This window comes from Scylla paramamosain, chromosome 6 (assembly GCF_035594125.1).
Source record: "Scylla paramamosain isolate STU-SP2022 chromosome 6, ASM3559412v1, whole genome shotgun sequence".
Taxonomy (NCBI): domain Eukaryota; kingdom Metazoa; phylum Arthropoda; class Malacostraca; order Decapoda; family Portunidae; genus Scylla; species Scylla paramamosain.
This window is the reverse complement of record NC_087156.1, coordinates 6,160,211-6,177,500: the sequence shown is the minus strand read 5'-3', so window position 1 is coordinate 6,177,500 and position 17,290 is coordinate 6,160,211. Positions and strand designations below refer to the sequence as shown.

At 40.7% G+C, this 17,290-nt stretch overlaps 1 protein-coding gene and 1 non-coding gene across 3 annotated transcripts; one reads left to right on the top strand and one right to left on the bottom strand.

The window, feature by feature from the left end:
- Window positions 1–5,457: 5,457 nt before the first annotated feature.
- Window positions 5,458–10,107, bottom strand: LOC135101262 (uncharacterized). Of its 2 annotated transcripts, none has more exons than XM_064004962.1 (2): window positions 8,476–10,107; window positions 5,458–5,765 (listed from the first exon to the last, which is right to left on the bottom strand). In XM_064004962.1, exon 1 carries the CDS (start codon window positions 10,062–10,064, stop codon window positions 8,499–8,501), a length of 1,566 nt encoding a protein of 521 aa, XP_063861032.1. In that variant the 5' UTR covers window positions 10,065–10,107; the 3' UTR covers window positions 5,458–5,765; window positions 8,476–8,498. The 2 variants fall into 2 exon arrangements, with proteins under 2 accessions (XP_063861032.1, XP_063861031.1); XM_064004961.1 differs by having other exon boundaries at window positions 5,458–6,790; window positions 8,476–10,064.
- Window positions 10,108–16,808: 6,701 nt separating this feature from the next.
- Trnan-guu (transfer RNA asparagine (anticodon GUU)) lies at window positions 16,809–16,882 on the top strand. Its single transcript has one exon. It is a non-coding gene; the product is annotated as a tRNA-Asn (tRNA).
- The last annotated feature ends 408 nt before the right edge of the window (window positions 16,883–17,290 follow it).

The following is a 17,290-nucleotide window of genomic DNA, read 5'->3' as shown; positions in this document are numbered from 1 at the left end:
AAAGAGAAAACGACAATATAAGAAAAGTGAATAATGTTGTTTGGAAGAGTGGAAAATGCAACAGGCGGCAGATGGCATGAAGAGATAAAAAAAAAAAAAAAAAAGGACGGGAAAGAGTCAGGTGGGAGCGCTGCCATTCGAGACAACGTGAACCCCTCGAAAAAGTAAATAGAAATAAAATCATGTAACTGAATCTAACGAGGAATGAAAAGAAATTAAAAAAAGTGAAAACATCTGTATATATATATATACATATAAAAACAACAACAACTTATGAATCTCACTAAAACAGTTTACCAATTTAAAAACAGCTGTGAGAGAACAAAAAACAAAACAAAAACAAAAAAAACGTCAGAAAAAAAAGAGGAAATCAAGGCCCACCGCGTTTAATTAAGAAAACAAAAGGATGTAAACACAATAGTCGCCGGAGAGTTTAATGAAAGGCAAGGGAAGGGAGGTCACGATGGGGGAACGTGCAAGGCGAAGCATGAATATCCACCGCTCAATGTGATGGTAATTCCAGGTAGGAAATAGCTGTACATTATTATTCTATTAATTTATGTATTATTATTACTTTTTCTTCATTTATTTATTTATTTTTACATAGCGAGGGTTTACTCAGTCATGTGTATGTACAGACAAGGGGCACAGTGAACACTATGTGATGGAAGATGATGAACGCTATGCAAGATTCTTAACGTTCTATAATGTAAGATTCTACACGTTCTATAATAAAAAATTCTGAACATTCTTTAATATAAATTTTGAATGTCCTATGCTGTAAGAATATAAACGTTCTATAATGCAAGATTTTATACGCTATAATAATGTAAGATTACGAGAGCTATGTAATGCAAAAATTATGAAAGTTATGCAATGTAAGACAATGAATAATAACCTATGATGCAAGATGATGGACGCTATAAACAATGCAAGATCCCTGACGCTATCAACGTAAAATAATGAAAGGTAATGCATAGTAAGTCTGAGTGCAAATATAATGTTCTGATCATTAATTATTACATGCCAAGTGTTAATCGTACATTCTGAAACCCATGTAATATGCTGAACGTTAATATAAGATGATGAACACTACGGTGATGGTCTGAACACTAACTGAAGATGTAAAACTTTAATGTAAGAAACAGAGTACTGTGTAAGACTGAACTCTGGTGTAAGATACTGAACATTTATGTAAGATTCTGAAAACTAATCAAAGATGCTAAAATTTTGTGGGATACAGGCAGTTTTTTTTTTTTTTTTCCTCTCTCTCTCTCTACGCGGGAAACAGGTCAAGTGGCACAAAAAAGGAAAAAAAAAGTTCAAGAGGAAAATCCTAAATTGCCGCTCGCACAAAAAGGGCGGAAAGAAACAGGTTACAAATGCATCAAAGGTAAGCTTACACTAAGGATTCACTTTCCGTTGAATCCTTCAGCGTACCGCACGCTGCCAAACAATGTAATTACAGCACTGGAGATGAACCTGCACTGACGCATAAAGGTAATCACCAAGTTTAAAATGCTTCCGTATAAATCGCAGTTACGTGCTGACTTTACCATATTGTTTGTCTCTCTTCCATAATCGTCTATAACTTTCTGAGAACTCATTTTTGTATCAGTCCGTTAAATAGTTTTTTAGTCCAGAAAAGAAATTCACCTTTTTCTCCCTTAACGTATTCTGAATATTAACAAATGACGAGCAGAACAATCAACGGCTAAACATTTCTTTCCATTATTTGAACTGTTCTTAAAAGACGAGTATTAAGACACCATCACGAATGAAGTGATTGAAACCTGATTGGAACCCTTTAGCTATTTATTTCATGTAGGGAACGTCCTTAATCAAACCATTTTCTAGTTTATGTAGCCCATGACCAGCCTCCTTATTATGTAAAAAGATAAATAAATAAATAAAAAAAAAAAATAATAATAATAATAATAAATCCAGAAAGTGATGTATGTGTGTAGACAAATATATAATCAGCAATCAGTGGCGATCCTGACTGGAGTTTCAGGGAAAGGATTATGGATTATCAGCCCTGCGCCGCTCCGTGCCAGCAGAGATCTCTCAGACAGGTTGGCTTAGAAAAACACGGAGGAAGTGGAGTAAGTCAACTAAGGTCTCATCTCAACACACACACAAGATAAAAAAAATAAAAAAAAACGAAACTAAAAACAAAACACGCAAGCAAAGCAGGAAAGCAAGAAACCACTGAAAATCTGACAGCAATTCAAAGCACAAGCAAACATACGTGTATAAAATGGTAAAGAGGAATTTGTAAAGGAGAACTCACATGCAGGTAAACACAGGTAATAATTCACAAGATATGTACGAAGGAGCAAGGCAACCTAGTTTAAGCAGCTACCGAGAACCTGTTGAACAAAATATAAACTGTACAGCTGGAGGAAATAAAACACACACACACACACACACACACACACACACACACACACACACATACACACACACACACACATACACACACACATACACACGGAAAGACTGTCGTAGAAGCACACAGGCAGGCAAGGCAAGTCCCAAGGTGAGGCAGCTCTTTCAGGGTGGCCGCGCTCTTGTCAGAATCATCACTGGCAGGTCAATAAAGGACTTCCCCAACTTGTGAGACGAACCTTCCGCCAAGTCTATGTCTGGCAACCGGCCCCACAAACTTCGAGCCGACCCCTTTCTCCGTCTTCCCTCACACACCCTCACAATATATTTTTCTCCCTCTCCTCATTCACTCCTCTGCTTTCACTGGAAACTACGTAGCAGGCCAAGTCACCAAGTCTCCTGTGTCTGCGTCGAGAGGACCTGCGCCAGACAGACGCTTCACTGTGCTGGTAATTAATTGTTGGTCTTGTGTCGCGTAGTTCTTCCTCCTTCAGGTACTTTCTTCCATCCTGTGTGTGTGTGTGTGTGTGTGTGTGTGTGTGTGTGTGTGTGTGTGTGTGTGTGTGTGTGTGTGTGTGTGTGTGTGTGTGTGTGTGTGTGTGTGTGTGTGTGTGTGTGTGTGTGTGTACTTCAATTATGAGGTAACAAATACTTTTACGAGTTTTCTTTAAAATAACAAGTTATGTTTCTGATCTACTTAGCTAGATTCAATAAGATAGTCACGTTTCTTGCTCCAGATAATTCCGCTATTTCCATTGCATTTACCTTAGTATAATATTTCTTAATGTATTTTCCTGCTAATTATGAAAAAAAGTACATTTGAATAAATAATGACTTTCATCCCCTATACCATTAAGATCACATAAAGAACAGATCTTATTTTCTACACTTACACTCCTATACCTACCACTTACAACAGGTGGCTTACGATTTACACACTTGAACATACTTATGGTAACTGAATGTCGTTTAGGGAGAACAAATAAATAATTTACTTCCATTGTCCTCATCCTATAATTAAGACATGCTAGGCTGCTATAAATTTCTTCGGACAATCTCTGCCTATAAATAGCAGAAGTCTTTTAATCAAAAGCTTGTTTTAACCAATTATCATTTATATTTGAAACTTGGTTGTATAAATTTGACATTCCATTTAAATTAAATTATCTTATCAAGCCAAGGTGATTTATATACAAGCATATCATACATTGTCTTAACAAACGTATACAAAATACTTGATATCTTAGTGTCACTGCAGTTTGTATTTCAATACAAAAACATTATAAGCCTATAATCAATTAGTTTAGATATATCTATAGTTTGTTTCACCATACAGCATGGAAGTTGGCATCGACTTGTTCAATTTCAATATCCTTTTTCAAGAGTTGCATGTTACATGTAATTGCTGAGTGTTTTCACAACCCCATACTTCATATCCATACACCATAATAGGCATAATGAGTTTATCATATAAGTTTAGGCAGATATCATGAGATGAATTGAGTTTAACAATCTTATGGAAAAGGTTATAGGTAGGTTAGGTTATGTTAGGTTAATATTCACATTATTAATATTCACCTTTTTTTGGGGGGGGTGGGGGGGATACCGTTGAAATCAAAAGTTGTTCCTAAATACACATAATCGTCCATAACTTTCTTTTTTTAAACTACCTTAGTTTTGTATGCATCTACCTGCAGTGACCATTTGTTGCAATATTCATGAACAGCGTCTAGAGCATGTTGTAATTCTACCTCATTTTCGGCTACGACAATTGTATCATCAGCACATAAAACGATACAAATCAAAATACATCTTGAGTTCCTGGAAATTCATAATCTTGTCTAAAAAGTATAAAAAAAAAAAAAAGCACCAGAAATCTTGTGCCTGATAAAATTTTTGAAATCATTGACATAAATAGAGAACAACAGAGACAAATTCTCACCCTGCCGTACACCGGCATTACAAGGGAAATATGTAGAACCCATATTACCCATATATACACTTACACAAAATTCTGTATTATCATATAAGCTGCGTATTACATTAAATATCTTTCCATTTATAATTGCATTTAAAAGTTTCGTCCATAGGTATGACCTGTTTACAAAATCAAAGGCTTTTTATAGTCTAAAAAGGCACAGAAAAGGTTCTTGTTTTTGTCATGTAAAAATAAGTCAGGATATGCAATGCAGATATATGGCCCATAGTGTTATAAATGCTTCCTAAAACCCACTTGCTCCTCTCCTAATAACTTCTTGTCAGACAAGCAGTCATATAATCTTGAATTTAATAATGAAGTAAGTAATTTTCCCATACAATTGAGTAGTGTGATTTCCCTGCAGTTGTCAATACTGTTAATATTACCTTTATTCTTGTAGAGAGGCTTTATAATGCCTGTTGTCTAGGCTGTAGGAATAATTACACAATTCATTATGATATTTAATAAAATCACTACAGCTAACAATAACTGTAGGGGGGAAGCATTTAATAAATTCATTCAAGATATTACCATTTCCAGGTGATTTGTTATTCTTCAGTTTGCTTATATCCATCGTTAATTCCTCAAAATTATTAATAATATTATTAATATTCACATTATTGTCATATCAATCTTCTCGTCAACATGTGCTACATTCTACTACCAAGGTCTTTAAGATGTAATTATACGATTAAGCGAGTACTTACCGGTACGATGGTTGATCGTAATTTCACGAACAGTTAACTGCGTCACTGAGGTAGTAAATGAGATGCCAGTAGCGGACGCAGCAAGCCAGTCCTTTAGAGAGGTTTGAGGAAGCAGCCAACCATTGACAAGGAGGCACATCAGTAGGAAAGAACCTAACGAGGGGACAAAACACTGGGAGGGAAAAGGGAGGGCATTTACTACCTCAGTGACGCAGTTAACTGTTCGTGAAATTACGATCAACCATCGTACCGGTAAGTACTCGCTTAATCGTATAATTTCACTTCACGGTAGTTAACTGCGTCACGAGGTAGGCAATGAGAGCTTAAGAGTGATTCCTCAAACCTAACGTAGTCCTTAGTGGTGTCAAAAGAAAAATAGACAAAGAATAACCATTTATTTCCCAAGTAACGATATAAGGTAGTACAGAAGTGAAACTCAACACAAATAATAGAACAGGCTGCAATCCATGTGCAAATCAACAATCTATATGTATGTGTATACCTTAATAAATACCCAAGTAATCAAGAGAAGGAAACCTCCTCAGCCCAACACTGCACTAGCAAAATCTGTCCGCTTGGACAACGGCCTCCTGTAGAATTTAGCAAAAACAGACTCACACGACCACCCCACAGTGGCCATGATTGTGGAGACAGGTAGAGTCAGGGATGCCTTGCTGGAGGAGGCAGATCTGGTGGAGTGAGGTGAGAAAATTGTTAAATCAATACCTGCATCCCTCATGACATTCCTAGTCCAGCGTCTTATAGTGTCTCGTGACGCTAACCGCACGGGAGCCTTAGTAGTTAAAAAGAACCTGGTAATAGAGCCCCTAATCCCTGCAGTCCTTTCCAAGTAACAGCAAATAGTGGTGAATACACATAAACATTTGTCTGGAGAATAAGCCGGAAAAACAAGCTCAGAGAGATGAACACCAGGTCTGGAAGTTTTCAGAAGATCACCTATTCGAAAACAAACCTCAGAACGAGAAACTGTCATGTTCCTAGTGTCCAAAAGATGTAAAGTATGGCCACGTTGTCCGGATACCAGGAGCATGAGCATGACCAATTTCCCAGATAACTGAATCATGGACAGGCCCTCATTTTGCCCCAAAGATCTTATGTGCGTCAGGACTACATCTGGATCCCACGTAGAGCAGTTACGGGGTAAAGATGGCCTTAATAGAAAAACTGCCTTCATAAACCTGCAGACTAGAGGGTGCTGGCCCGCGGGTTTGGAATCTATATTAGCAATGGCAGATATAGAAGAACGAACGACATTCAAAGAACTGTAGCTCCGTCCCGTCTCCTTCCTAAATTCTTGCAACAAGAAATCCAACAAACAACTTACAGGTGGTCGAAAAGGATTAATTTCCCTGCCGACACAAAAACACAACCATCTTTTGATATGCGGCCCATATTGTAATTTCGTGCTCTGTCTCCACGATTGAAGCAGAAATTCGGCAACTTCCTGCGAAAGGCCTCTGTATGCAAAGGATCGCCAGAGAGGATCATGGCTGACAATATCAACTTCGAGGTCTGAGGATGTACTCGCGACGGGTCCTGGGGTAGTGTTAAGGAAGCGCGAGGAAGAAGGCGGGGAGGTGCAATCAGTAACCGGAGGGCCATCGGGAACCAGACCTGGGTAGGCCAGAGCGGCAGAATAGTCAGGGATGTCGCCTTGTCCTCCAGGATCTTTCCCAACATCCGGCCAATGACACTGAAAGGAGGGAAAGCGTAACATCTCCAATTAGACCAGGGAAACGTGAACGCATTGGTAAATGAAGCATAAGGGTCAGGTTTCCAAGAAACGTATGAAGATAACTGGGCATTAATACGTGAAGCAAATAGGTCGATGTCCGGAAAAAAGAATACTTCACACAGCCTATTGAAAATACAGGGTAACAGCATCCATTCAGTGTCAATGTTCCGGACTCTGGACTCTGCATCCGCTTCAACATTGTCAATTCCCCTGACATACTCGGCAGATAAAGTGATGTCCCTCATCGCAGCCCAATCAAAAATCTGTTCCGTCAGGGTATTAAGGCTCAATTTAGTACTGCCACAGCGATTAATACAGGCGATAGCGGTAGAATTATCAGACCGAAGACGGATGTGAGTCTGTTCGCAGCGTTTGCAGAGGGATCTTAGGCTCAAAAGGATGGCTTTAAGCTCCAGACAATTTATGTGATCTAATTCTGCATGTGCCCAATGACCTCCTGTCCTAGCATCGCCAACCTTCGCCCCCCAACCCGTTAGGCAAGCATCAGTGTGAATTTCCAAATCTGGGGGGCAGGATACCAGAGATTTAGTTTGAGAGTCGATGTTATCAATCCACCACCGGATTATGTCCCGAGCATGACTATCAAGTGAAATAACAGAGTTGTAGTTACCTTTGCTCAGAGTAAGTTCCTTATTTCGAACAATCTCCAGGTATTTGTACCTGAGGGGGGCTAGATTCACCGCCGCTTCGGAGGCTACGGCAAGACCAATAAACGCAGCCAAGTCATGTAGAGTAGATCCACCTCTAAGCAAACTCAAACCATGGGCTTTAATGCTCTCTTTACGACGTGATGGTAAAGAGGCAGTCATCGTGACAGAATTTAGAATTATCCCCAAAAACTCCACTTCCTGAGTAGGAGACAAAACAGACTCTTTGACATTGACTGTTAAACCTACAGAGTCAAACATCTGCAAGGCATACATAGCATTGTCTTCCAACTCTTGAGCTGAAGAAGCCATGAGAATGCAGTCATCAATGTAACAGACAATCAATATCCCAAGTTTCCTGAGGTGAGAAAGGATAGGTTTAAGTAATTTAGTGAAAATGCGTGGTGCAGATGTAAGCCCCTGAGGAAGACAGGTAAACTGGAAAGATTGGTTATTCCACATAAAGCGCAGCCATTTCCTATCCTCAGGCTGAATACGAACAGAAAAATATGCATCCTTGAAGTCAATAGTCATGAAAAAACAATTTTCCTGAAGTAAACTAAGTACCTCCTTAATTGAACTCATTTTGAAATGAACATGTTTCACAAAGTCATTTAGTTTCTTTAAATTGAGAATAACCCTAGCCGTGCCATCCTTTTTTCTCGTAGGGAAAACATTTGAGTAAAAACCAAGGTCTGATATATGGGAACATCTCTCAACCACTTTCTGTTGTATGAAAGTTAGCATAGCATTATCCAGGGCTTCCCTGTCAGTAATGGATAGGGTGAGAGGTCTGGGGAATTCAGACTGTACAGGAACAACATCAAACTCTAACAATTTACCCCGCACCACATCATGAATCCATTTGTCCCTGGAAAAAACCTGCCAACTGTGCCTAAAAAGGAAGGTCTTACCCGCCACAAAGTTATCTGGCGTGTTAATCAAGGTGCAGCAAGGTAAGGTACAGCGACTTACTGTGGGAGGCACTGTGGGAGGCGTTACTGGGGAAGTTTGTATGGCTGCGTCCTCCTCCCGTAAGACTGCCGCAGGCCTAAAAAAGGCCTTGAAGGAAGCTTTGACCGGGCTCGTGAGCTGTAAGGTCTCCTGTGGTCCTGTCTACCGAAGGATAAGCTCTTCCCTCTGGAGGTCTTGTAGGGGCGGAAGGACGGCCTTCCCAGCTTCTTGGTTCTATGCATTTCATCACATTTCTTCACAATGTCGAAAGGGAAGAGTTTGTCAGTACCGACTTCACACTCCCATTTACAGAGTTCTGCAAGAGCAGTGTCATTGACGTGAACACGTGCCACCTCCTTTCGTAACTGGTTGGTGTAATTGAAGGCGGAGATTAGTAGCCTAAGGCAATCATTTAAACCTTCCAGGTAAAAATTCACTGCCTTCCCTTTCCTTTCCCCCACGTCACTAACGCACTGAGTAATGGGAACAAGCGCTTTCAGTAACAGTCCATTAATATGGGTTAGTCGAGCATCCACAAGTTTACCTCCCGTATTCATTGCTTTGACAATGGGAGGGTTAGTCTCTGGAACTTTCATATTGGGCACATTGCTGGGTATTTTAATCCTATTAGTGGTTGATTTTACAATGTCGGCCACAGGACGACGCCTCAGGCTGGCATTGACTATTGATGCAAGTGAATCAGAAATTGGTTCACCTTTTGCTTCCTCGCCCAAAAAATTGTCAGACAATTCACTCAACGCTTGGAGGAAGTCTGCGTCATCACCAGAGGTAGCGGGTTGGCTACCGGAAAAAGAGGGGGAGATAGTGTCTAATCCATCTAGGGGGTCTGGATCATCTCTCTCAGACTCTTCACCGTCCTCATTATCAGAAGGGGACAATTCATGACAGCCACCATAATCTACCGGTGAAGGCGAAGCACTGCGTGTAATGCGGTTGTCTAGTTTTTCAACTAAACCACTCAACAGATTGGTGAGAATATCAAATTTCTTGTCTGAAGCAGAAGGATCCTCGTCCGAACAGGGTTGACTGACGAATGATTGTAGACTGCCAGGCGGTTGTTGATTGCCGGACGGTTGTTGACTGCCAGACGGTTGTTGACTGCCGGACGGTTGTTGTGGTTTGGAAGCACAAAGACGCTTGACGGACGACCCATCAAAACCAACAGCAGTCCTCTTATTGTCCTTCCTTAACCGGTCATCATCATCACGCCTGGGCCGTGAACTGTCCCGTGAGACAGATGAGGAGGAGGAAGCACGCCTTGGCGTGTCCTGGCTGGCCTGGGAAGCACGCCGTGGCGTGTCCTGGCTGGGCTGGGGTGCACGCCGTGGCGTGTCCTGGCTGGGCTTGGATGCACGCCGTGGCGTGTCCTGGCTGGGCTTGGGGGTTCCTGCCCGACTGAGGCCTCGGTCCGCCATGGCTGGACACGAACCAATGAAGATGAAGCCAAGTAAAACTGCAGCAAACACACCGCGGCTCCCGCCTAGAACAACCCAGGTGGCGGGTGGTGAACGGTAGGTCGTGAGCGGAGGAGAGGTGTGGACTGGACGAGCGCGCGCTGTCGACTGGCTTGCTGCGTCCGCTACTGGCATCTCATTGCCTACCTCGTGACGCAGTTAACTACCGTGAAGTGAAATTCAAAATCTGTTAAAAATATGTTACCTACTTGAAGAGTTGGGGTTTTGTCAGCATTTATTAAATTTCAGTGGACTTTCAATTTTGATATTAAATTAAATTTAAATTAAATTAAATCTTGTGGACTTTCATTTTTCAAGGCTTTTAGGTTTTCATGTAAGTCTTTATTGTATGACCATTTTACTGTTATAATAACTTTTTATGTCTCTTAGATTGAGAGTACTTTACGCTTTTTTATCCCTAAGTACCTAACAGATCGCTTACACTGCACATATTCCTTTGATTTCCTACATTTATCATTAAACCAGTTTACTATGTATTACCTTAGACTCGGTACTGACTTCCCCGCACATACCAGTATTTTTTAACAGACTCGGTACTGACTTCCCTGCACATACCAGTATTTTTTAACAGACTCGGTACTGACTTCCCTGCACATACCAGTATTTTTTAACAGACTCGCTACTGACTTCCCTGCACATACCAGTATTTTTTAACAGACTCGGTACTGACTTCCCTGCACATACCAATATTTTTCTAGCAGTCTGGGTAAACACGTTCTGTAATTGCATGGTTAAGTCATCTATTGCAGTCTGACTAGGTTCAGTTAAGCTAGCTATTTTAGTTTGTAATTTTCTATTCTCTGTAAAATTTTGAATGCTTGATAAAAAGTCAGAACAAACAACACAGTTTATCGCACTAGCGCCATCACAGGTTGCAGCAAATATGTATCTGTCCTTAATTGCTCTTCTTATGTGTGTGTGGGAGGGTGATGCGTGGAGAGAGAGAGAGAGAGAGAGAGAGAGAGAGAGAGAGAGAGAGAGAGAGAGAGAGAGAGAGAGAGAGAGAGAGAGAGAGAGATGAGTATCGAATTACATTTATCATTTTCTTTGTTGTTCGTAAATCAAAGAAACACGAGTATTATGTCTAACAAACCAATGTAACATCTGGAAATGAGTGTTCGACATTTCACCGTTTTCCACCTTTCTCTTCCCTCCAGTGAGTCATTTTCTGCACGATTCAAGAAAGAGAATTAAAACTTCCACAGGTAGCTATACTCAGATAACATGACGCCGCGAACATGGGTAACATATGCAAAAGGATGAACTAAACATGCAATATTTTTCCTTCACGGTGAATGTGGCCGTGACAGAACAGGCAACCACAGAGAAAGGCTTACTAGAATTATTGCTCAAGTAAGGCAGAAAACAGAAATAATGAAATCTTGTGCACTAAGTGGGAAAAAAAAGAAAACCAGCTGGATCTGAAAAGAGAATGACTTACGGAAAGCATTCATCAGATTTAACACAAGAAGATACAAAAGAAACATGAATTTGAAAAGAGAGGAAGAAGTTTATCAGAAAAGCATCGTTGCAAACGCTAAGTTTCCTGGCACACACACACACACACACACACACACACACACACACACACACACACACACGAGAGAGAGAGAGAGAGAGAGAGAGAGAGAGAGAGAGAGAGAGAGAGAGAGAGAGAGAGAGAGACCAAGCGAAATTGCACTAATGCCAGTATTTGCCAACCTGGTGGAAATTTTCCCCTGCAAGGAAATTTTAGGATTCCAGAGAGGGATATCTACAGAGGAAAATAAAAATGACTAGCCACTGGTAGACAGAAAAAAAAAAAACTTATATAATGTGGCAGTTGACTATATACTATATACTACATACAATATACAAATACAAATAAGAATTAATGCTACGATAATATTGGTCGGAACTCCAGAATTCTGTTTTGAGAGTTTTTACTTTTCCTTGGCACTCCACATATGAGGGGGGAAATCCGAAGGTGAACTGGATGAAGGGGGAGAAAGACAGAAATAAAGTTGGGAACCACTGCATAATATCAATTGAAGGCATAAATGTAAAAAAGAGAAAACCCTACTACAGTCTCTCTCTCTCTCTCTCTCTCTCTCTCTCTCTCTCTCTCTCTCTCTCTCTCTCTCTCTCTCTCTCTCTCTCTCTCTCTCTCTCACAAACATTAGAAAATATACTATAGAACTTAGCTATTTTGCCTAGCCCAAACACCACCATTAAAAAAAATAATAATTCAATCACATGATATATATAAGTTTAGTTTCCCTTCCGGTCCCTATTCCTCCTGGTACTTGCCTGAGCCGCCTCTAATGTATAGACCTCAAGTCTCCCAGTCTCCTGAGCACGGAAAAGCTGGGTGTAAGTTATATGTATCTTCCCTTATCCGGACTTTCGGTTATTTCATGACATGATGATGCTGCTTCCCCTTACCCAAAAATCTCAAGGGAGGGAGAAGCTATGAGAGAGGAAAACAGGGAGTTATGAAGACGGGGAAGGATGCAGGGAAAGAGAAAACACGCAATTATAAAACCAATTAATAAGTCAGTTGAAAAGAATACGTTTACGCAGGGTATGATAGCGAAATGGTGAAATAACGAAATATGCATTGTTTGTAACGAATCTTTGTTGAAACCGCTGAAGCTAAAACAAAACCATCCAAAACTGCCAATATTTCATCAGCGGGTGGTTAATAGTGTAATGTTTTCCCTCCGGCCTGAGTCTTTCCGCCGCTCGCCGCTTTGACGTAACATTTTGCAATCTTTGTAACTGCTGCCTTTCAATACCGATAATGGCACTGCTGCGGCTGTTATCTTTACTATTACTATTACTACTATTATTACTACTACTATTACTACTACTACTACTACTACTTCTTCTGTTGCTATACTACTGTTGTTTCTACTATTATTACTATTACTATTGTACTATTACTATTACTACTATTATTACTACTACTACTACTACTAGTACTACTATTACTACTACTATTATTACTATTACTACAGCAACAACAACTACTATTACTACTACTACTACTACAACTACTTCTATTAATATTACTACTAAAAACATAACAACAACAAAAACAACAACAACAACAACAAAAACAACAACAACAACAGTAGCACCAGCAGCAGCAGTAATAGCAACAGCAATAGCAACAGCATCAGCATCAGCAACACCACCACCACCACCAACAACAACAACAACGACAAGGACAACGACAACGACAACAACAACTACTATTAATTACTACTAAAAATGCAGCAACAGCAGCAGCAGCAGAAGCTCACCTAACTCCTCTGACTTTAAGAAATTCTTTGACTATTTAACTTCCAAAGTGGAGCACATTCTGACTCTCTTCCCTTTTGCAGAGATCTCCATTCTTGGAGACTTCAATGTTCACCACCAGCTTTGGCTTTCCTCTCCCTTCATTGACCATCCTGGTGAACTAGCCTACAACTTTGCTATCCTCCATGACCTAGAGAAATTGGTGCAACACCCTATTCGTATTCCTAACCGTTTTGGAGATACGCCCAACATTCTTGACCTTTTCCTGACCTCTAATCCTTCTGCTTATGCTGTCACCCTTTCTTCTCCGTTGGGCTCCTCCGATCATAATCTCACATCTGTATCTTGTCCTATCGCTCCAATCCCTCCTCAGGATCCCCCTAAGCGAAGGTGCCTCTGGCGTTTTGCCTCTGCTAGTTGGGGGGACCTGAGGAGGTATTTTGCTGATTTTCCTTGGAATGACTACTGCTTCCGTGTCAGAGACCCGTCTTTGTGTGCTGAGCGCTTAACAGAGGTGATGGTGTCTGGCATGGAGGCGTACATTCCTCACTCATTTTCTCGTCGTACACCTTCTAAACCTTGGTTTAACACAGTTTGTTCTCGTGTTATACATGATAAGAGAGGTGGCCCACAAAAGGTACTTAAGCCTTCCATCACCAGAATCTCATGCACTTTATATTTCTGCCCGGAACCATGCCAAGTCTGTTCTCCAGCTAGCCAAAAACTCCTTCATTAACAGAAAGTGTCAAAACCTTTCAAGATCCAATTCCCCTCGTGACTTCTGGCATCTAGCCAAAAATATCTCCAATAACTTTGCTTCTTCTTCTTTCCCTCCTCTATTTCAACCAGATGGCACCACTGCTATCACATCTATTTCTAAAGCTGAACTCTTCGCTCAAATCTTTGCTAAAAACTCTACCTTGGATGATTCTGGGCTTGTTCCTCCCTCTCCTCCACCCTCTGACTACTTCATGCCACCTATTAAAATTCTTCAAAATGATGTTTTCCATGCCCTCGCTGGCCTAAACACTCGGAAGGCTTATGGACCTGATGGGGTCCCTCCAATTGTTCTCCGAAACTGTGCCTCCGTGTTTGCACCTTGCCTAGTCAAACTCTTACAGCTCTGTATGTCAACATCTACCTTTCCTTCTTGCTGGAAGTTTGACTACATTCAACCTGTTCCTAAAAAGAGTGACCGTTCTAATCCCTCAAACTACCGTCCTATTGCTTCAATTTCCTGCCTATCTAAAGTTTTTTAATCTATCCTCAACCTAAACTTTTTGAATCTATCCTCAACAGGAAGATTCTTAAACATCTATCACTTCACAACCTTCTATCTGATCGCCAGTATGGGTTCCGTCAAGGCCGCTCTACTGGTGATCTGGCTTTCTTTACCGAGTCTTGGTCATCCTCTTTTAGAGATTTTGGTGAAACTTTTGCTGTTGCCTTGGACATATCAAAAGCTTTTGATAGAGTCTGGCACAAAGCTTTGTTTTCCAAACTACCCTCCTACGTCTTCTCTCCTTCTCTCTGTAAATTCATCTCAAGTTTCCTTTCTGACCGTTCTATTGCTGCTGTGGTAGACGGTCACTATTTTTCTAAATCTATTAACAGTGGTGTTCCTCAGGGTTCTGTCCTGTCACCCACTCTCTTCTTATTATTCATTAATGATCTTCTAAACCAAACTTCTTGTCCTATCCACTCCTATGCTGATGATACCAACCTGCACTTTTCCACGTCTTTTCATAGACGTCCAACCCTTCAGGAGGTAAACATTTCACGCAAAGAAGCCACAGAATGCTTGACTTCTGATCTTTCTAAAATTTCTGATTGGGGCAGAGCAAACTTGGTATTGTTCAATGCCTCAAAAACTCAATTCCTCCATCTATCAACTCGACACAACCTTCCAGACAACTATCCCCTCTTCTTCAATGACACTTAACTGCCCCCTCTTCTAAACTGAACATCATTGGTCTGTCCTTTACTTATAATCTGAACTGGAAACTTCACATCTCATCTATAGCTAAAACAGCTTCTATGAAGTTAGGCGTTCTGAGACGTCTCCTCCAGTTTTTCTCACCCCCCCAGCTGCTAACTCTGTACAAGGGCCTTATCCATCCATGTATAGAGTATGCTTCACATGTCTGGGGGGGTTCCACTCATAGTGCTCTTCTAGACAGGGTGGAATCAAAAGCTTTTCGTCTCATCAACTCCTCTACTCTAACTGACTGTCTTTAGCCTCTCTCTCTCTCTCACCGCCGCAATGTTGCATCTCTAGCTGTCTTCTACCGCTATTTTCGTGCTAACTGCTCTTCTGATCTTGCTAAATCATGCCTCCCCTCCTCCCGCGGCCTCGCTGCACAAGACTTTCTTTTTTCTCTCAATTCTATTCTGTCCACCTCTCTAACGCAAGAGTTAACCAGTACTCTCAATCATTCATCCCTTTCTCTGGTAAACTCTGGAACTCCCTGCCTGCTTCTGTATTTCCACCTTCCTATGACTTGAATTCCTTCAAGAGGGAGATTTCAAGACCTCATCAATTTTTGACCACTGCTTTGACCCTTTTATGGGACTGGCATTTCAGTGGGTATTTTTTTTTTAATTGGATTTTTGTTGCAGCAGCAGCAGCAGCAGCAGCAGCCTCTTGTGACCTCCATGTCTTAGTGTTACCAAACCTTGCACACAATTACTCCGCCTCTCTGTAACTTAAGACACCTTTGCTATTGCTACAAATGACTTCTCATCCTTCTGCACCGTTACCAACGACTCTCTCTCTCTCTCTCTCTCTCTCTCTCTCTCTCTCTCTCTCTCTCTCTCTCTCTCTCTCTCTCTCTCTGTGTCTATCTATCTATCTATCGTTAACGTACTGCCTCCTAAATTATCACATCCTAAAAATGAAGTGCTACAAGTATTAGATAGGGTTCTTTGCCATGATATCAATACAATGAAAATCCGCTCTCTACCTAAAGTTACTGAAAACCATTTAATATTGCTTATCTAATTTGCATCATCCGTAAGCCTCTCTCTCTCTCTCTCTCTCTCTCTCTCTCTCTCTCTCTCTCTCTCTCTCTCTTGCACGGCACGAATGACAAAAAAAAACCTACTTCGTTAGTTCCCCAATTATTGCAGTGTTCATTATAACTCCAAAACATGTCTTTCCCAGCAGTGTATTCTTGTCCTGTCAATACACTGAAAATTCCTCGTTTTCCTTCCACAGCATTGTTTCCCCAATCTTAAATATCACATAATTGTAGCGCCATTACCAACAACGTGCATGTATGTTTGTTTTTTGTTTTGTTTTTTGTTTTTCCAGGATTGCAACAAGTAAACACCCGCGTTCTATCTTTAGAAATGGAAGCTCACCAAATTCCGAAACATTCTCTTAACACGTAGTTTAATATCAACATTGCGACAAACCAACATTTCCGCGGCAATGTTTCCTTAATAATTGACTGAAACAATTACACAAATGCTGTCTTATTAACACTGCAGGATTACTTATTATTACTCTTCTCTTACTTTCCTACTTTCCTACTGCAGCACTGCTACGAACATTACCTAGCCATTCTTCCAGCCTCCGTGGCACAATCGGTTAGCGCGTTCGGCTGTTAACCGAAAGGTTGGTGGTTCGAGCCCACCCGGGGGCGTAATATTTTTCAGGAGAGTAGAGTAGAGTTGAAGATAGGCCTTCAAATTTGTATCCAAAAAGTTTATATGAAATTACATGTAATTAACTTCGCCTAGACTAAATTTTTCTCCCTTACTAGGATACACAAGCGCCAACGGGAGTCTAGAATTAAATATTATTTATTTATTTATTCATTTATTTATTTATTCATTTTATGTAAGAAGGCCACTGGCCAAAGGAAAACAAGAGCAAAAAAAAAAAAAAAAAAACTTGTCTTGAAACCTCCCTCTCACAAGAATTTCAAGTCGTAGGAAGGAGGAACTAAAGAAGCAGGCAGAGAATTCCAGTTTACCAGAAAAGAGATGAATAATTGAGAATACTGGTTAATTCTTGCATTAGAGAGGTGAACACAATAGGGATGCGGAAA

What these genes read in the sequence shown, in the direction of transcription:
- LOC135101262 (XM_064004962.1), bottom strand. Translation starts at nt 10,064, where the DNA reads ATGCCAGTAGCGGACGCAGCAAGCCAGTCGACAGCGCGCGCTCGTCCA.